The following is a 21,458-nucleotide window of genomic DNA, read 5'->3' as shown; positions in this document are numbered from 1 at the left end:
CACTACTGCTCAATTCTTATAATATTGTTTTCTTGTATTGGGGATCGAACTCAGGACCTTGTGCTTGCAAGGCAGGTGCAGCGCCACTGAGCTAAATTCCCAGTCCTCATAATATTGGTTTTTTTTTTTGGTTCCATAATATTGTTTTAATAACCACAGAACCATTCCCCAATTAACCTTGCAGTAAACTCAGACAACATATTGAAATTTACTCAGAAATTTCACAATATCTATTGTGTCTTTTCTCCCCTTACCCTACACCTTCATAAACTGAAAATTCCTTTCACTTAACATTATCTAATAACCTTTGAAATTGCCCTTTAAATTATGGAGGAGAGGCATTCTGATCTCACTGCAACTGAAGAAAGCAGTTAAAAATTGGCCCTGATCACCTAAGCAATTTGTGGCAGTTTTCTAATTCCCAATCCCTACACCACAGAACCCAATGTCTACAGCGTGGGGCACGTCTGTCATTTGGAGGACAAATGTAAAGTGTCCAACGTCTGGCGAAGCAAACCAGTGGCTCTACTCCTGCATGAGGTCCGCTGCGGTTCTCGGTTAAGGCTGCAGTGGTGGGCACACGCACCACATCTTAGAATGTTTTGGGTCGGAAACCAGGCCCACCCAGATCGGAACCTTATTGACGCAGAAGATACCCCTTTACTTCCCACCCCATAATCTGCCCCAGACCTAACGACCGCTCAGACCGAGGCCGAAGCCTGGCCCAGCATCCCACCGGCATCTCATTCATCTAACCCGAGAGACATACGTTTCTGGCCCACCAGACCCAGCTGGATAGTCCCACAATTCGTTACCAACGCTCTTTTGAGTTCCAGAGTCTGTCTTCTTGCTTTCCTTCTCAGAAACATCACGTTCTTCCGGGGTCACCCTAACGCTGCCCTTTGAGTGGGTCCAGTGGTCTGGATCTCACCGTAGAGACCCCGTGGGCAGAGCCGGAAATATCTGCTAGTAGACACGCACGAGGACCTTCCTCGTGCAGCTGCCGGTGAAGTACCGGTCTTCGGTTAAGCGGCCGGATTGGTTTCATTATGAGGGACAGCCCCCTGGGCGCAAACTGACCAATCAAAGAGCAGGAAAGCAGAGGCGGCTGGGGTAAGAGCTTCCGGCGGCTTCCCGCAGCCCGTGCGTGGGGGAGCATGGGAGCGTGGGAATCTTGCGGTGCCCCTGGCATCCGTTATCGCTTCTCGACTGGGCGTCGTTTCCTGTTGCTCCTGCCCAGGTGGGGGGGGAGCTCTCATTATTTCTGCAGCCCTAAGTGGACACCCTTCGGGGCTGGGCTGGGGAGAGAAGCGTTCGGTTCAGGTTTTTAAAGGGGCTTGAGGGTACTGAGGCAGGTTGGGGTACACCAAGGTCTTTTCTTTCCCCTAGCAGCTTCATCCGAACATTCCTATGGCGACATGAAGAAGAGGTCTCCCACACCCGAGATGGCGTCCACGCTCCCGACATCCGACGCCCAGGTGAGACGAGATGCCTTTTTCACACACTACGTTCTGTCGCTGTTTTCCGACCTCAGCCTGAAGACCGCAGAGAATTAGACCCAGCTGTCATGATGGGCATGTGCCTGCCACCCGGTAACCAGCATGCCAGGTGTCTTTGTCCATAGAAGTAGTTTACCAATTCTTTTCCCACAACTAAGGAACACAGTCTTTGGGAGGGGTCTGTAACAGTTTGAAGTGTCTTCCTGGAATTCTTTTCAAAATTGCACATTTCTAGTCTTCATACCTGTTGAATAATAATAATAATAAAGCCCAGATTATTCTGGGTTTTTTTTTTTATGTACCAGGAATTGAACTCAGGACCGTGCACTTGTGAGGCAGGCCCGGTGCCACTGGGCTAAATCCCTGGCCCCAGGTGATTCTTAATTATACCACAGTCCAGTTAAGAGTAAACTTAGGGAAGGAGTAATAGATTGGATGCTAAGCAGTGAGTATAATGGGGAAGAAGAGAGAGAATGGCAAAGGAAAGATGGTGTGAGAACCCTGAAACTTCACTCTCTTTCATGATTTTTCCTCCTCTCTCACAGAGCATCTTTACTCAATGGTTACCCTCCCCAAGAATTCTCTTCTCTTCTCTTCCAGAAAAGATGTCATTCTCCCAGTATATTGTCTTGATCCTTATACCACTGCCTCGAAATGTATATCTATGTTTACTCTCTTCTTCCTGAACCCACCCCTAGAACCTGTTTATACCCTATCTCAGCACTGAGGAACCTTTTCTCTGAGTCCTTTGCTCCCTTGTGTCTAATGTTTTTAGCTCTTATCAGCCTTCCCAGACTGAAGGATTGACCCACTAGCCTCTTGAATTAAGATGGCCTCTCATGTTGTTTCAGGAACCAATACTGTTTGACGATCTGGCTGTATATTTTTCTCAAGAGGAATGTGTAAATTTGAACCCTGCCCAGAAGTCCCTTACCAGAGAGGCCACACAGGAGTGTTCTAACGATGTGACCTTAATGGGTAAGGCAGTTTTTCTTGCATTTTTGAACTTTCATCAGTTCTTGGATGAAGATTTAATGCCTCGTCCACATGTTGTTATAGTGAGGCAGGACCTATTCCTGGGCAATTTACAAGGGATGATCAAAATATACAATAATGTTTATATTTTAAAACTTGGCATTACAGTGGCCCGGCCTGGTAGTGCACACCTGTAATCCCAGCACTAGGGAGGCTGAGGGAGGAGGATCGCTGTGAGTTCGAGGCCAGCCTGAGCTACATAGTGAGACCCAGTCTCAAAAAAACAACAAGGGGCAGGGATTTAGCTCAGTGGTTCTGTCGCCTGCCTCGAAAGCACAAGGACCTGAGTTCAATCCCCAGTACTAAAACAAACAAAAACCAAAACAAAACAGGGCCAGGATTTAGTTCAGTGGTTCTGCCACCTGCCTCACAAGTGCAAGGTCCTGAGTTCAATCCCTGGTACCAAAAAAATTAAATAAATAAAGTAAATTAATTACAGTAAAGATATAGTGCCACTAATTCCTCTGAAAATACTACCCCCTCACTTCAAACACACTTATCCCATAGTTCTTGCCACTTTCTGAAGTAATTGTGGAAGTCTTCTTTTGTGTCTTTATGAGTTGTGAAGTATGATGAGTGCTCCTGCTGAGTGCCATCCAACAGAAAGGTAAACTTGTAAAAACACTCCTGTGCATCCTCATCCCCCTTATTCACTAGATATGGCCCTGTAACTTCTGGTTCTTTCCCCAAATAAAAATGACCATGAAAGGTAAACGTTTTGAATTGATTTCAGAACATTGAAGCAGCCATAATAGCACAACTAAAGACACTCATGAAATAGGACTTTCACAATGGCTTCAGAAAGTGGCAAGAATGATTGTGTTCAAGGAGAGTAGAGTATTTTGAGGAGGATTAAATATATCTTTTACTGTAATTTTTAAAAATTTAAACATTCACCATGTATTTCCATCACATCTTGTATATGGATAAGTTTCATGAACAAGTTCCCCCAAAAAGGAAAGAACAAGTTCCAAAATCTGAAATGATACCATTTTTTGTGTGTGTGATAGGCTCTTGCTATGTAGTTCAGGCTGGCCTTGAACTAACTATGTAGCCCAAGCTGGTCTAGAACTCACAATGATCCTCCCACCTCAGCCTCCCAAGTGCTGAGACTACAGAAGTGTGTTACCTCACCCAGCTCAAGAGATGATTACTTTCTTTCTTTTGGTTTTCTTTGAGACAAGGACTCACGATGTAATTCAGGCTGCCTTAAACTGACTCTGTATAGCCCAGGCTGACCTAAAAGTCCCATCAGTCCTCTTGCCTCAGTTTCCCGAGTACTAGGATTAGAAGTGTGCCACATGCCTACCAAGAGATGATTTCTTTTTTCTTTTTTTCTTTTTCTTTTTCCAGTACGGGGATCAAACTCAGAACCTTGTGCTTTCAAGGCAGCCACGGCGCCACTGAGCTAAATCGCTGGCCCGAGAGATGATTTCTTAAAGACAAAAATTTAGTCTAGTACAGTGACTGTGGTTTCACACAACACATGACAATCTTCCCAAATATTTGTAGAAGTCAATTTACAGTTTTACTTGGAAAACCCTATTAGTATAGATTATTATAATTTGCTAATAATATGCTCTTAAGGGGATGCTATGCCTTCTTTACCTAACAGAGACTATATGCAGTATTCCTATACCTCTGACTGGGGCTAAGTAGCTAAACTATCTCATAACTCATGTTTTATACTTTCTACTTGTCTCTGTCATGTTCATGTTTTCCTTTATCTTTTTGAACACATATAATATATAGATATATATATATATATTTTTTTGTACCAGGGATAAAACTCGAATAGAATATATTTTTAATAGCTATTTTAATATTTTTCTACTAGTTTTATCATGTATCATTTCTAATTTTGTTTCTGTTGACTGATTTTTTCTCCTTGTTATTGGCCATGTTTTCCTGTATACCTCATCAATTTTTGTTGGATTTTGGACATTGTGAATTTTATGTTGTTGTTGTTTGCTAAATTTTGTTTTTATTTTTTTAAATATTTTTGGATTTCATTGTGGGATGCATTACTTACTTGGGGTTGGGTATGCTCGTTTTTTTAGGGTTTGCTTTTTAACTGCTTGATGTCCTGTGTGTTAGAGGGTCAGTCTTTCTACTTTGGCTGGTAGGAATGTAAACTAGTTATTGTTCTGTATATTCCTATTTGATGATTGTTCTCATGGCTTTGGATAGTTTCCTCGTGCATGCAGATTAGTACTCAGCAAGTCTTTTTTTTTTTTTGGTACCGGGGATCGAATTCCGGTCCTTATGGTTTCAGGGCAGGCGGCAGAACCACTGAGCTAAATCCCTGGCCCTAGTACTCAGCAAGTCTTAAGGGGACCCTATGTAGATTTCCCAAGCTTTCTTTATGGGCAGCTATTTTATTATTTTGGTCTCAAATCTTAGTGGCCTTGGCATCCCAAATCTCTAAACTCAATATTTTAAGTCAGAATTCCCATATGCTATACACATACAGAAACCTTTTCCAGTCAGTGACTTGAGATAGTCATAGGATTTCATTTCTTAGGAAGGAAGGATCCCTTTTGTATTAATATATTGGCTTTATAAATGAGGAATACAGTTTTCCCTTGTAGCCACAGGAGATTGGTTCCAGGATACTGCCCTCCTCAAGGATACCAAAATCTGCAGATGCTCAAACCCCTTGTATAAGATGGCATATTATTTGCATATGATCTATGAACATCTTCCATGTACTTTAAGTCACATCTAGATTACTTGTAATACCTAATATAATGTAAATGCAATGTAAAGTTGTTATACTGTATTGTTAAGGGAATAATGACATAAAAAATCACATGTTTGGTACAGATGAAATTTTTCATTTCAGTTATTTTCAGTCTTTGGTTGGTTGAATCCGCAGATGCAGAACTCACAGATATGGAGGGCTAGGTATATTGAGAAAAATATTAAAAATGAATCCTTTTTGGCAGGCCCAAGTTCTGTCAGCTGTCCTTGAGGTAAGACTGACCATTATTTGCCTGCATAAACTCAGCAGCACAAACTTAATCATTCCTTGATGAAGAATAAAGGTGTTTTGTTTTGTTTTGTTTAGACAGTGTCTCACTATGTAGTGCAGGCTGACCTTCATCTTACTATGTAGCTCAGGCTGGCCTCAAATTTGTGGCATTCCTCCTATCTCAGCCTCCAACTCCTGGGATTATAGGCACGTGCTACCACACCTACTAAAGGTAATTTGCTAGCAAGATATTTTAGAGGCTTCTCTGGTGATAGAACTATTTTTGGTGACCTGTGTGTTCCTGGTTAAGGTAGAAAAATACTCATTTAGCCTGGCCATAGTGGCACATAAGTGTAATCCTAGCACTCAGGAGGCTAAGGTAGGGGGATCAAGAGTTTGGGGTTTGTGGTTGCTTTAGCAGCACATATACTAAAGAAAAGGAGTTTGGGGCTAGCCTCAGCTACTTAGCAAGGACAAGACTAGCCTTGACTACTCAGCAACACCTTGTCTGAAAAAAGAACCAAGTAAAAATACTCATGTGCCTTCTTTTTGTTTTTATTTTGCAGTGCGGTGAATTGAACCCAGGGGTCTCATACATGCTAGGCAGGAGCTCCACCACTGAGCAATATATCCAGCCCCTTTTTTATTTTGAGACAATCTCACTAAGCTTCTCAGGCTGGCCTTGAACTTGTGATCCTCCTGTCTTGAGTAGCTGGGATTACAGGCCTGTGCTACCTGCCTTCTTTTTTTTTGGATAAATATGAATCCCAGTATCTATTCCAAGATATATTTTGATTGTTCATCTGTCACTTGAGATGTCTTAAATAATGAAAAGCTCCCCTGAAATCTAAATAGACTAAATGGAAAACTACATCTCTAGACAATGTTCACCAAGATTGTCCTTAGTTCCTATTATTGGACCATGACTTAATTATAGCCGTCTCTGCTCCTTGCATGTTCATGAGGAGAACTTTTAATAAGTCAGGAGAACCTGCTGGCTCCTGATTTTGTATATTCATCAGTGTTGGCATTATAAGATAACTCATTTGCAGTTTCTAGCTCCTCTGTGTAACTACTTTAGCTTGTTCTTTCTCTAGTATTACTTGAAGATACTGTCTGTTTTGCTTTGTTTTACTTTTATCAACAGGAGGGGAAAGCAACACTGAGATTAATGAGCAGTTAAGCCTAGAGTCCCTGGAACTTGAACAGCTTTCCTTAGAAAATTACTCCATTGCTGCACCCGAAGTCCATTCACAAAGGTCCTCTGAGGATGGAGTTGGAATCCCTGAAAGGAAAAAATCAGGCGGAACTTCCACTTACAAGAAAAAGTTAATGAGTCTTTTAGTGACTATTGAAAACCATACCCCATTAGTGGAACTGTCTCAGTGTTTAGGAGTCAGATCACTTTCTGAAATTCTTGAATTTCCCTTGGAAGAAGCCAAAAATGAGTACAAGTGTCCTGAGTGTGACCAAAGCTTCAGCGATACTTCATATCTTGCTTTGCATCAGAAAATTCATTCAGGAGAAAAAAAGTATAAATGTGATGACTGTGGGAAGACCTTCAGTCATAGTGCCAACCTGAGGACACACAGGAGAATCCACACTGGTGAGAAGCCTTATAAGTGTACCAGGTGTGGTACCACCTTCCGTCAGCAGTCACATCTGTCCCGGCACATGAACAGCCACATAAAGGAGAAACCCTATACATGTGATATATGTGGGAGAAGTTTTATGTGGCTCCCAGGATTAGCACAGCATCAGAAAAGCCACGCTGCTGAAAAAGAATATGACTGTGCTCACCGTGATAAATCTCTTGCTCAGAAAACAAATCTGGCTTTGCATGAGAATACACACACACCAGCAATACCACAATACCAGCACACTCAGTGCATGAAGAACTTCAAACAGCCTTCATACCCTGCCCTCCCTGAGAAGAGCCACAAGGAAGACTCTGAACAATACAATATTGATGATGAAAACTTTTTTTCATTCTCCAGATTCAAGCCCTTACAGTGTCCTGAATGTGACTTGAAATTTCCTTGTTTCTCTGAGCTTGTTTCTCATCAGAACATTCACATAAAAGAAAAACCCTATAAATGTGAAATGTGTGCACAGAGTTTTGCTTTGGATTCAGAACTTGCATGCCACCAGAAGAGCCACAGGCAAGAGTATCCTTTTAAATGTTCTGTTTGTGGGAAGAGTTTTAAAGCGAATATGCATCTCGTTACTCATAAGCGAACGCACAGGAAAAAAACCCTGTAAATATAGTAAGTTCTCATTAATACTTGGAATTTTCAGTATCCTGTATGATAGGAAATAGTGTTTATGTGCCAAGCATAGTGCTAAGCACTTTACACACATTCCATGTAATATTTAATTCTCATCACAGCTTGATGTAGGCAGTGTTATTTCTAGTTTAGAGTTGAGGAGGCATAAGCAATGTCACATAGCTAGTGAATGAAACTAGGATTTGAACTCAGTTACTCATCAAATTCCATTTGAACACACCAGAGAAACATACAGAACTTTTTTGTTTTTTGTTTTGGTGGTGCTAGCTTTGCACTAATGCTCTACCACTGAGCTATATCCTCAGCCCCCAGAACTTCTTTTTTTAATTCAGTTTTCATTAAAGTGAAGGTTATTGCTAGCATTCTTTTAATTTTATGTGGTTTCTAAATAAGTTTTAGAAGAATTTATTTTTTTGCCAGCTCTGTACATATAAATTAATGTTTTTATACCTGTTTTATACTTTTCTGTTATAACTATTTGAATGTGATACGGTATTTGTATGAGATTATTGTTTTACATGTAAATTTCAGGAGGAGTTTGGAAATGACCCCCTCCCCGCCATGTTCCCAAATGGATGAACTTAGTTGATACCTTGATGGCAATTAGTATCGATGGAGTTCCCATTCTCAGATCTGATGCCAGGAGCAAGCCCTGATATTCTGACTCAAATGACTGCTGGGTATTTCAGCTGTCTTAACTATACCCCTTTCTGGGGTTGGACTTGACTTGCAGGGCAGCGCAGGAGGAGTACTTGCTCCTTACTATGGGATTTGCCTCCAGATCTGTACTGAAGCACATTACTTGTTTTGAAAAGTCAAAACTGTTTTTTAGGGAGCATGCTAGACATTTAGATGTATTGTGTGGGGTTTTTTTTTTTTTTGGTACGGGGGATCGAACCCGGGACCTTGGGCTTGCGAGGCAGTCGCCGGAACCACTGAGCTAAATCCCCAGCCTGACATTTAGATATATTACCTAATTTAATCTTGAGACTAAATCTGTGACAGAGAAAGGACTTTCCTTGTTTCACAAGTGAGGAAACTGAAGTCTTCAGAGGATAAAGTCAGTACTTTGCCAAGCACACAAAACATCACATGTGGTGAAGCTAGCATTTAAACTTAGCTGTCTTCTAATTTCAAAGGGTACAGTTTCTGTGACACTGGATTATTTGGTGGCAGTCACACTATGTTTTTTGTTTTTTATTTTTAACAGTGGCAGTTTCACATTTATTAAAGGTAGGAGAAACAGAAGGGTAAAGGAAAAATGGGCTCTGCAGAATAAATTTGGGCCAAGTAAAAAGGTAGGAAAAATAAAAATAAAAATACACCCTACAATGTAGGGTGGGTTATTGTAAACAGGCACAATAGCTTACACCATGTTTCAGCATGTCATCCAGCCAGGAAGGCTGAGATAGGGAGGATGGTCACCATGAAGGCTGCCCTGTGCACTTTCATTTAGGAACTCCTTCACTCCCTTTGCACTTTACCCAAGGCTTGATTTTCAGGTTCACTTGTAAAGTAACAGAAGAGTCTCCTTTCTATCCCTACAGTCAGATCAGAGATTTCAAGCTCTACAGAGTACATCCTGATGGTTTTAGTTTTTTTAAAAAACATAACATTTGCAATGAAAAATACATATAAAGTTGTTAGTCTTTTTTTTGGGGGGTATTGGGGATTGAACTCAGGTCCTTGCGCTTGTGCAGCACCCAGCAAAACCACTGAGCTAAATCCCCAGCAAAAGTTGTTAGTCTTAATCAAAATAATGACACACACACACACATACACACACACACGAGTTTTGGTACTGGGGATCGAACTCGGGTCCTTGCACTTGTGCAGCAGGTGGCAAAACCACTGAGCTAAATCCCCGGCCACAGAGAGTTTTAGACATTGCTGTCACATGTAAGTACCAGAGCAAAATATTAAATAATAATGGAATTTCTCTTTATAGCAACATCGTATACTATCGGAAAATAACATTTCTATGGTCTCTTGATTGGGATGTAAGAATGGTCTCATTCTATTTAAACAGATATTAGAAGGGTACATTATTTACTAAGTACAGTTATTGCTGGGAGAGCTCATGAGCAAAACTGAAGGTTTCTGAAGGGCCAGTTGGATTGAAGGTAATACCTGGAAGGTGGTCCTTCTACAGAGCAACAGATTGAGGACTGAATACACAAAAAGAAGCTGGCTACTGAGGCTAATCTCTTAACTTTCTAGATGCATGAAGATAACAGTTGGTGAGTGAGAAAAACTAAAACTACCAGCCTGATCCCGTTTGCCCACTCTTTCTTCCCTTTTGTCACTTTCTTTTGTTGTAATTTGCAGATCCAGAGTTGAGACCATGTGCTTGGTATGTCAGGGCAGACTTGGTCCTTTGTTTCTATCTCCACTCTCTGGATACAGGACATCAGTCTGCCAGGGGTTCAGGGTTTTAAATTTAATGTGCATTTTTTTTTTGGTACCGGGGATCGAACTTGGGTCCTTGGCTTGCAAGGCAGGCAGTGTAAGGGTCTTAAATTTAAAACAGACTTTCTTATCTCACTGTCTGAGATGCTTTGAATTATATAGAAAGATGGTGTCCAGTTAGGTTTCCTTTTAGCTGACTTTGGAATATAATGATCTTTGTTAAATATGAACAAGAGGGCCAGGGATTTAGCTCAGTGGTTCTGCCACCTGCCTTGCAAGCGCAAGGTCCTGAGTTCAATCCCTGGTACAGAAAAAAAAATTTATTTATTTATATATATATATATATATATATATATATATATGCATGCACAACCTTCCTTCTCTCCTGTTTCTGCCCTCAATGAGAGAAAGTGACATAGTACCTCATCAGCACATTTAAGAGGACTGAAGAACTGTAGGGTGGGGAATGAAATTGAAATAAAAGTCCCTGCTAGCAGAGTTTCTGAAAAAAGCAGAGAGGAATATCTTCGAAGGCCCTTGGACAAAGTGAGGCTCATATAAAAGATGGCAATTGCCATCTTTTCCTTTGCACCTAAGAAAGTATGGGGAAAGTGAAAATTCATGGCACAAAGCATACTGTGTACCTCAATATGAAAATGCACCTTACCAAGGGGCATGGTGGCACATGCCTGTAATCCTAGCACTTGGGAGGCTGAGATAGGAGGATCACTCCAAGTAGTGAATTCATACCCAGCCTAAAATACATAGTGAGACCCTGTCCCCCCAAAGAAAGAAAGAAAAAAAATGTACCTTACCAGATGAGGTTTGCTTTACAATTTGCCTCTTTTTTTTTGCAGTTTTCTTTATTCTCCAGATTTTGAAAGATTACCCAAACACCCATAAGAGATTTAAAAAATAGCACTTTTACAGAAACATAAATGTATACGTGGGAATAATTTAAGTGGCTTTTTAGTATAATGTTGATGATTGGTATGCAGAAAAAAAAAAACCTTGTCAGTGACTGACCTAGACATAGTTTTAGTTGTTGCTTTATTGTGCACTTGTACCTAAAGACTTTAACTTCAAGTTGCTTTGCCACAGGGAGTTGAAGGAAGAGGTGTGTCTACCAGTGATATTCAGGCAGGCTTTTTGATGTTGGCCTTTTCATCCTTCTGTATGTTTCGTTAACTGATGGAGGTAGATTCCGTAATATTTTTTTTATTATTCCGTCATATTTTTAACTCCAGAGATATTATGAGCCTATTGTGTTAGGTGCTATTAACAGATATACTGGATAGAAGTTAATACAGAGATGAAAAAGTAACTGCAATCGCTTCTTGGCCTTTTGGCTAAGATCAAGTGAAAAAGTAACTGCAAGAGTTTACTTCTATGAATGGCTGGTGTACTCATTTTGCAGGATAGAGGTTGACACACTGGCGAAGAACAAACCGTACTGAAACAACTGACTCTAAATTTCTTGGTTTTTGTTGATGCAGTGATGAAAATGTGTATTAAATGGTTCTCTTTAGTGATGGCTGGAATATCAGGTACTGTTAAAGTTATCATTTATGAAAACAGCATTTTCCCAGTGGAATTCAGATGCCAACAGTTCACATTTCATAATTTAAGAAGTTGTGAGGTTTTTGGTTTTTTTGTACTGGGGATCAAACTCAGGACCTTGCACTTCCGAAGCAGGCACAGAACCACTGAGCCCCAGCCCAAATTGTTTGTTTTTTGAGACAGGCTGGCCATGAATTCACTATCTAGCCCAAGCTGGCCTCAAACTTGTGATAATCTTCCTGTCTCAGCCTCCAGAGTGCTGGGATTACAAGCTTAAGCCACCAAGCCCAGTAAAAAGTTGTGAAATTCTGCTTTTCTTAAAAGAGTTGGGCTCAAAATAGTAGTTTCATTGCTACAAATAATAGTCTCTTCACATCTCCCTGTGTAACACTGAAAATGACTAACTCAGTAATTCAGAAAGTTAAAACTAAAAGCAAATGACATCTCCCAGTAAATGCCATTTTTTAGTCTTTGCTTCTGAAATCCTATATAATTAGGTGCAATCTCTGGGTGATTGCAACATAAATCATTATACAATCTGAAACTGCAGACTTTTCTTAAAATAATCAGTGATTTATTGCATATGTGTTCAAGGGGAGAAATAGCAGGTTATAGTTTATCTGAATAGAGTCTTTTGAATGTTCATTAAATTTGTTATCCTTTTGGGAATCTCACTAGGAAAGTATGTTTGCTTTGACTATCAGTTTAAAAGTAAATGGTGTTTATTAGAAATCTGCATATTCATCTATTTTAATGTTATACAAGACCTATTAATATAAAGATTACCATTACCTATCTTTCCAAGGCCCATCTGCCAATCGGTGTTTTGTCTTTTAAAATTAAGATCTTTGGTTTTGATCCCCGGTACCAAAAAAAAAAAAAAAAAATCGAGATCCTTGGGCTGGGGATTTAGCTTGGTGCCACTGCCTGTCTCGAAAGCGCAAGGTTACGAGTTCGATCCCTGGTACCAAAAAAAAAAATTGAGCTCTTTTCCCGCATGAACAATTTAGGGAAGAAGTGGATATGACATAAATATTCATTTATATAAGCCTATGATTATGCTGTAATCTCTAGTTCCTTTGGATACCTCAGAAGTATTGTATGCACTTCTATTTGTTTATTGTTTCAACTTTACTGTTTTTGGTGCATTCTCATTGGTCGCAGCTCTAGATTGCAGTCTTTAAACAGTGATTATGTCTATTTGATGTGCACTTTCTCTAATAAATGTTATTTTATAATGATGGCAGAGAAGTGAGCTTTAAATATACATACATGTAATTTTTTAGATGGTTGGACTGTGGTTTGGGCAGAGTAAATGACTTTATCCCATTTAATAAAGGAAGTAAAATCGCTTGTGCCCTGGAATTCAGTAGAAGTTTCCAGCGTTAGTCTGGAAATACAGCATTAGGTATCCACCTACCTTCTAGTCTTCACCTTGGCAGTATAGGACCTGGTACATCCAACTCCGCGAGCCAGCAATCGTCTAGCGTAGGAAGCTACCTAAAGCTTGGACTCGGTAAGGGTGTGCTAAATAGTTATGCCAGAGGGCTTCTTCCAGTATTGGAGAGATTAGGGTCTCTAGCTTGGTCACCAGCCACACAAGCCCAGGAGAACACCAACTCTAAGCTACATGCCTCCGCAGTTGCTGGCCGGAAACAGAAAGTCGAGGTCACTTCGAGTGCCCACTTTGGCCCCGCCTGCGCACTCTTTCAGCAAATGGAATGAGCGAAGGACGTCTGGCTGCAAAGTTTGCAGGGACTCCTCTTCCAAGTATACCTCACACTAGAGGTTCTTCATAGAAACCGGCCAGGAACAGGTTGAGTAGATTTGCACCGAGGCACCTCAAGACTGTCCCTTGGCACCAGCAGGAGAGTAACGTGGGTGTGACTGTTGTGAGACCAATCTGAATCTCCATCTCATAATTCCAAGAACTGACCACGCTGGCCGGGAAAGGATCCCCCAGCTACCTTCTGGCTCTGCCCTTCTTATACAACATGAGGTTACAGGATTGTCCTGTGTGTATGGCCTGTTGAAAGGGATGCCTTATGCTTCTCATTCGTTCTAAGTACAGTATTTTCTCTCTACAGCCCATCAACCAATGCCAGTCTCTTAGGCTTTTGATATGCCCTGTAGCTGAATTCTTTTTATTATTATCTTCAACAGTGTTTCACTATGTTGTTCAGGCTGGTCTTAAATTCCTGGCCTCAAATGATCCTTTCTCCTTAGCCTCTTGAGTAGCTGGAACTAAAAGTCCATGCCACACAATTGGCTCCTTGTATCTGAATTCAAATGTGCAGCTGTTACTTGGATCATATCCTTGGCTCACCTCCACCATTTCTACACAAATCTCATTTGACGTCAGCCTAGATTTCTCCTCTTCCGTATTCCAGAATGCTATATTCAGGTCCCTACAAGAGATGTTCTTTGGATATCACTGAGAAATCTGAACACATACCTAAAATAGAATTCATGCTTTTAGACTCTGATCAGTTTGTTTCACACAGTTACACGTGCTATCAACACATACTCTCTCTTCCTCCTCTACAGCTATAGATTCACTGTTTGTGCGTCCCAAAGTCTCTTATGTTGAAGTCCTAACCTCCAAGGAAATAGTATTAAGAAGAGGGACTTTTGGAGATTAGATCATGAAGGCAGAACCCTTATTAATGCCCTTATAAAAGAAACTGTAGAGAGCTAGCTAGCACTTTCCACAAAGTGAGGACCCATTTGTAAAATGGCCTTCACCAGATAAGGAATCTGCTACCACCATCATCTTGGATTTCCTATACTCCTGAACCATGAGAAATAAATTCTTCTTGTTCCTACCTCATTTATGATAATCTGTAATAGCCAGACCAGACTTGGAATTCCTCATCCACTCAATTATCAAAACCAGTGGATTCTGCCTCAAAAATACCTCCCATACCTCCTGGGAATGTAGCTCAATGGTAGAACATTGATAGAGGCGCTGGCTTAGATAATCACCCACACAAGACAAAAGCATAAACAGACATCTCCCACACCTGTCTGCTTCCCTCTCCATTATCTTCACCTTTATGCAGTACTACACAGTGCTGAAATAACCTAACCTCTCATACCATTTTCTGTTCTTTGTCAGCACAACTACAACATATAATTATTTCACCATCCAACTTTGACATCTTTCACTGACTTCCTATTGTCCTTAGGATAACATCTAAAGTTTTCATTGTGGCCTTACTGTTTTTTCCCTATTTGCTACTCTCTTCTTTCTTTCTCTCCTCTCTCCCTGTACTGACTTTCTCTTTTTTTGTACTGGGGATCGAACTCAGGACCTTGTGTTTGTGAGGCAGGTGGTGGAACCACTGAGCTAAATCTCCAGCCCTGACTTTCAGTTAATCAAAAATACAAAGCTCTTTACTTCCTTAGGAATTGTGCACCTACTTTTCTTTTTTTTGTTAAACAGCCTCATGATGTATGTTAGGTAAGCACTCTTACCTCTGAGCTTTTCCTCCTACATAAAACATTCCAGCTCTGTATTTTTCCTTCTACATAAAACATACCTGTACTTGGGCCGGGGATTTAGCTCAGTGGTTTCGCCGCCTGCTGTGCAAGCACAAGGACCCAAGTTCGATCCCCTGTACAAAAAGTACAAACATACCTGTGCTTTCCTTCCCAGCCCTGTATTTTTCCTCCTACATAAAATATTCCTCATGTTTTCTTTCTTTGTTTCATTTTCCTTTTATAGTTTTTTTTTTTTTTTTGTACCGGGGATCAACCTCAGGACCTTGGAATTGTGAGGCAGGCAACAGTGCCACTGAGCTAAATCCCCGGCCCTGTTTCATTTTCCTTATACCACTTGTCATACTTGTAACTGAATCATAGTTATGTAATTTATGATTTAAGTTCATTTGTCTCTATTGGAGCAGGAACCAGGCACATGGTTGGCACTTAAAATTATGCAGTGAATGAATGAATGAAACTTCTATAGCCCTATCACTTTTTTTTTTTGGTACCAGGGATTGAACTTGGGACCTTGTGTTTGCAAGGCAGGCACCAGAACCACTGAGCTAAATCCCTGGCCCTAGCCCTATCACTTTAAAAAAAAAAATTGTACTAGAACCTGTTTGCAGTACATGATGTTTACACTCATCTGGAGGAATAAGTATATGTATATAATATAGCTTGTTTCTTTAATCCCCTCCCAACCACCTCCCTCCCTCTGCCTCTAAATCCCCTTTGCCATTTTCATTCTTCTAATTATTCATGGCTCATGTTTATGACATGTTTACATTCATTGAGGTTATCAGGTTCCTGTACATGGCATATCATAATTCTTCTTGCTTCCCCTTCCCTTTTCTCCTTACCCTCTGTCTCCTGGACCTCTTCCCAATTGCAAGAGATGTAGCCCCTTCTTTCCTCCTATACATCCTTTATTATTCCCTTTGCTTGTACTTTGCCTTACTCAAATGAACAGTACCATAAAGAATTTAAACTTGTTTGTCTGATTTATCTCATTCAACTTTATATTTTCCAGGTGCATCCATTTTTCTTGAATTTATCCTTTATAGCCAAGTAGTATTTTATTATGTATAGATACCACATTTTCTTTATCCATTCATTTGTTGATGGGCATATAGGCTGTTTCCGGGATTTATCTATTATGAATTGTTCTGTTATAAACACTGGTATGCATGGATCACCGTTGTATGATGTCTTTAGCTATTTGAAGAAAATACCTAGATGGGGAATAGCTGGGTCATATGGAATTTCTAATTTTAGTTGTTGGAGAAATCTCCATACTGATTTCCATAATGGTTATACCATTATGTTGGTTATACCAACAATGCAGGAGGGTTCCTTTTTCACCACAGCCTCGCCAGCATTTGTTATCTTTGACTTCTTGATGACTGCCATTCTTTCTGGTGTAAAATGGAATCTTAGCATTGTTTTCTTTCTTTCTTTTTTTTTTGTTACTGGGGATGGAACTCAGGACCTTACACTTGTGAGGCAGGTGTTGGCACCACTGAGCTAAATCCCCGGATTAGCGTTGTTTTAATTTGCATTTCTGTAGTGGGCAGAGGTGTTGAACATTTTTTCATATCTTTGTTGCCCATTAGTATGTCTTGTGAGAAGTGTCTGTTTATTTCACTTGCCCATTTCTTCATTGGGTCTTTCAGGTGGTCTAATTTTTTTATTTCTTTATATATTCTAGATATTTTGTTTTTTTTGAGACAGGGTCTCACTTAGTACTTAAAGCTGACTTTGAACTCATTATGTAGCCCAGACTGGCCTTGAATTTGTAGTGATTCTCCTGCCTCATCCCAATTCCTGAGTGTTGGGATTATGGGCATGCGTTACCATGCCCAGCTTATAGTAATAATCCTATCACTTTTATACTGTTGGTTGCAGCCAAGAAACTGTCAGAAGAAAAAGGGAAATAGAACCTGATGCTGTTAGTCATCAGTAGGCAGGAAAACCCCAGAAAGCTGAAAGGAGTTTAAGAAAAACAGTCAAAACCCTTGATTAAGAAAGTTCCCAGGATAAAAATACAATGATGCCCTATTGGCTTGAAGGGAATAATTTAGTAAAGATATACGATCACTGTAGTCACATTTGAAGGAAATGAGGTAAAAGTGATGTTTGTATTTCAAATAGAATTGCTTTGAGCCGATACAACAGAGAACATTTGAACAATGTGCTTCCTTGAACCTCTGGAAGTAAAGTGTTAGTGATGAAAGCAGCTCACAGCATGGCATGTGAAAAAACAGGATCAGAATGTACCTTGCCCAATAACAACATTAGTTATCCTATTCCCTTGCTAGCATACCTTTCAATGGGTGTGAAGCAAAACATCTGTTGTGAGAAGAATGGTGCTATACCTGAGGATAGGTTGTCTAAGAAATTCCAAGAGAGGAAACTGCTAATGTCCTAAATACTATGAAACAAGTGTACTTGGCCAATAGATCCAAGTTCCTATGGAAGTCAAATTTTATTTGACTGATGGGCTTTAGCAAGATAAAGAATAGGAAGCTCTTGACTTCCATGGATGCATCAAATAAATATTTGCACATGGGTCAATTCTAAGAGAAATCCAGAAACTGGTTGTGAATCTACTTCACACTGGGCAGCTGACAAAATACCCACATGAAAATGGGTAGGAAAAGCTGAGACATACACACACCACACATCCCAACATGGGCACTGCATCAAACAAGTGAGAATGAATCCCTAAATCCCAGCTTCCTGAGCCAGGTTGATTTGGGCTTCAGATAGCTCCCCAACTCACAGTTTCTACCCAGAGGTTTGGCGTCTAAATCACTGCTTTGGGAGAAGACAAGGTCCAGCATTTTGAATCCCCTAAGACGACAGGGGAAAAAGAGACAGTTTTTTTTTTTTGGTACCGAGGATCGAACTCAGGTCCTTGCACTTGCGCAGCAGGCAGCAAAACCACTGAGCTAAATCCCCGGCCCAAAAGAGACAGTTTTAAATGGGAACATGAGCACTTCCAGGGTCTAGTACAGAGCAAACATGTAGAAATACCCAATTCCCACTTTCTCCCTGGAATAGATTAGTCTACATACTTTCCCAGCTGCTGCCTGAGATCAAGCTTCTAACTAGCCTGGATCTGGGATCCAGCAGGGCAGGTAATACAGATAACTTCAGGAGTCCTGAACAGGCATCTGGCCACTTCACTGGCCTCCTTCCCTAACCTCACACCCTCACATCCCTCTACCTTGCTCCAGAATAAAGGCAGGTCCCCAGCTTCTCCTTGGAAGGAATTTGTCCACAAATTGAGTGCGCTAACTCCCCGCCCCCTCCTAGTATTGGGGATTAAACCCAGGGCCCTTGTATTGAGCTACATTTCCATCCCTTTTTATTTTTTAGTTTGAAATAAGAGTCTTGCTAAGTCACTACATTTCCCAGGCGGAGCTCTAACTTGCAATCCGCCTGACTCAGCCACCCAGGGTGCTGGGATTACACATGTGCTCCACCACACTCAGCCCTAACTTTATTTACTTAACTATTGCCCTAACTTTTACACTCCCATCTGCAGCACTCATTACTAAATCACCTGGCTCTTGGAATTGAAGGCAGTCTGCATTCATGAATCCTCCTGGATCAGTACAAAATGGTGAAATGCCATACCAACACCAGCAGCTATTTCCTACCAGTCCAAAAGGATCAGGCAAGCTGGGTAGGGTGGCACACGCCTGTAATCCCACCACACAAGAGCCTGAGACAGGAGGATCACTGTGAGTTTGAGGCCAGCCTGAACTCCATAGTGAGACCCTGTCTCAAAAAATAAAGAATACAAATGAAAACACAGTTTACCAAAACTTGTAGAATTTAGCAAGAAAGATTTCAAATAAGTCACCTAACTTAAGGCATGGGGCTGTAGCTCAATGGAACGGTGCTTGTCTAGCATGCCCAAGGCACTGGTTTCAATCCTCAGTACCTCTGGGAAGAGAAAAAAATTTGGGGATGAAGTAGGGCTGTGTATAGTTCAGTAGTGGAGCATTTGATGCCATGCTTCCGGCCCTAGGTTCAATCCCCAGCATGACAACCACAACAAAAGATCCACCTTTATGCCTCAATTAACCAGAAAAAGAAAAACAAACTGAATTGAGAATTAGCAGAAGGAAGTGAACATAAGGATCTGAGTAGAAATAAATCAAGTAAAAAACAGAAAAGGTATAGAAAAACCAACAAACAAAAAACTATAGAAAAGAGTTGGTCTTATGAAAATTAAAATTGACAAACCTAGCCTGGGGGTGTGGAAGCTCATGACTGTAATCCTAGCAGTGGGGAGGCTGAGGCAGGAGGATCACCAAGAATTGGAGGCCAGCCTGGACTACATAGTGAGACCCTTTCAAAAATAAATAAATAAATAAAAATTGACGAACTTGCTTGGGATTTAGCTTAGTGGTTCCGCTGCCTGCCTTGCAAGCGCAAGGTCATAAGTTCGATCCCTGAAACCTCACCCACCCAAAAATTGACAAACTTTTAGGTAGACTAAAAAAAAGAAAAAGATAAGACTCAAAAAGTGAAATGGGAGATATTACAATAGATTCCTCAGAAATAAAGATAAGGGTGCTATTATGAACAATTATATACCAATAAATTTTTTCTAAGTATATTGCTAATTATTTTATAATAAAACAATACCAAATCTTATTTTAATTATAAAATTTTGCAAATTATATGTTTTACATCTTGATACAAGGAAAAATATAACAATCAATTTTCATAAACATTTCAGAGATGGATTGGAATATTCCCAAGTCTTTTACTTACTTTGACTACTAAATATCTTTTTTAAGTGCTCAGTTTTTATATTAAAACTGCAAAGATTACTAAGCTTAAAACGTTACATTTAAGCAATGTAAAAAAGTTTTACAATGATTTAACATAACCAATGAAATTTATTAAACATATTTACATACATTCACAAATTCTTTCATAGTTGAGTATTAAAATAGATATTTACAATTTTAGAATTTTCATTCAAAGGTATTTTTGTTTTTCTTTCAGGGGAAATAAGCTCTACTGTGAGACAAGAAAGATAAGTTTCTTTGTATGAGTAATTATAAGCAAGGTGCCCAATACAGTAAGCCACAAGATCTATAACAGAAGACTGGTATGAAACCCCTCACACTGTTCCAAGCATCAACCATGGACAGAGTTAAATCATAGGAAGTGTGGAATACAACCCGGTTACAGGCTGTACAGGGATGGCAATGGAAACACGTTGACACAAACAGATGCATGCCTTGTATAAGTGTTGCTACCTGAACACACAGTTATTATATGTCATACAAAACTACAACTTTGATCCAATAAAATATTAGACCAAACAGTTTTACTGCTTTTTTGTACAAGTTTTAACTATCAATCTCTTTGTACTGTATACATTTTGACAATTAATTATAAGATACACATCTGCATAATATGTATGTTATTAAAAAGAATGACAGTATTAAAATTTTAAAAAAGAAAACTACAATTTACAGACATAGTAAACTGAAGAAATTTTGTGCTAAGGTTTTCTTCCATATTAGAAAATATTTGGTCGGAATTGAACCTTTTAGGTTACTACTTTTTTTTTGTATATCCTTTTATTGGTACATTTTAGGTGTACAATATAATGACATTCATCATTGGAGATAGGCACCTTTACATACTCTCTTGCTTCTTATTTTTTCCCCCTTCCGCTGCCCTCCCTTCAACCCCTCCATCCCTCCCTATTTACAAAGACTTTGTTTCCTTTTTTTCATTTTCTCATATTAATTCCATTCCCTTCTTTCCTTTCCCTTACCCCTCCCACTTCCCCCTCCCCTTTGCCCCTTTTCTTCCTATTTCACATTATCTGTTATACCTTTTAGTCCTTATTTACACTTTCAGTTTCTCACACTAGAGAAACTATTCGGTATTTACACGTGTCCTATTTATTTCACTTAAGATTCTTGTATGGCCTCAATGTGCATACATTTAGCAATAAATGTCTCTAATTTCTTGTTTTTTATGGCTGAGTATACTCCATTTTATTTTTAAAAAAACAACACAATTTCATGATCCAGTCTCCAGTTGATGGGCATTTGGGCTGCTTCCAAGTTTTAGCTATTACAAACTGTGCTGCTATGAACAAGGGTGCACATATATCACTGTGGTATGATTCTTTTAATTCTTTGGGGAAGATACCCAGCAGAGGAA

The 21,458-nt window shown here is 40.0% G+C and overlaps 2 protein-coding genes across 12 annotated transcripts in view; one reads left to right on the top strand and one right to left on the bottom strand.

Moving 5' to 3' along the window:
- The window catches only part of Naa60 (N-alpha-acetyltransferase 60, NatF catalytic subunit), a 34,129-nt gene extending 33,129 nt beyond the window's left edge, over positions 1-1,000 (bottom strand). For 2 of the 4 annotated variants that reach the window (XM_021244404.2, XM_087202998.1), the window contains exon 1: positions 816-1,000. The gene's annotated coding sequence lies outside the window, so the exon portion shown is untranslated. The remainder of the gene's footprint in view (positions 1-815) is intronic. The other 2 variants (XM_004864739.4, XM_087202999.1) reach the window with 1 other exon arrangement.
- On the top strand, positions 938-20,604 carry Znf597 (zinc finger protein 597). 8 transcript variants are annotated; one of them, XM_004864746.2, is made up of 5 exons: positions 938-1,113; positions 1,390-1,478; positions 2,351-2,477; positions 6,656-7,775; positions 20,280-20,604. In XM_004864746.2, exons 2-4 carry the CDS (start codon positions 1,419-1,421, stop codon positions 7,768-7,770), a joined length of 1,302 nt encoding a protein of 433 aa, XP_004864803.1. In that variant the 5' UTR covers positions 938-1,113; positions 1,390-1,418; the 3' UTR covers positions 7,771-7,775; positions 20,280-20,604. The 8 variants fall into 8 exon arrangements, with proteins under 8 accessions (XP_004864803.1, XP_021100054.1, XP_087059116.1 ...); XM_021244395.1 differs by having other exon boundaries at positions 943-1,113; positions 1,393-1,478; XM_087202990.1 differs by having other exon boundaries at positions 1,113-1,240; positions 1,393-1,478; positions 6,656-7,670.
- Positions 20,605-21,458: the final 854 nt, after the last annotated feature.

Source organism: Heterocephalus glaber, unplaced genomic scaffold (genome assembly GCF_053883595.1).
Source record: "Heterocephalus glaber isolate CG9 unplaced genomic scaffold, H.glaber_assembly_v1.0 deba00001781, whole genome shotgun sequence".
Lineage (NCBI taxonomy): Eukaryota > Metazoa > Chordata > Mammalia > Rodentia > Bathyergidae > Heterocephalus > Heterocephalus glaber.
This window is presented reverse-complemented; position numbering and strand designations above follow the sequence as displayed.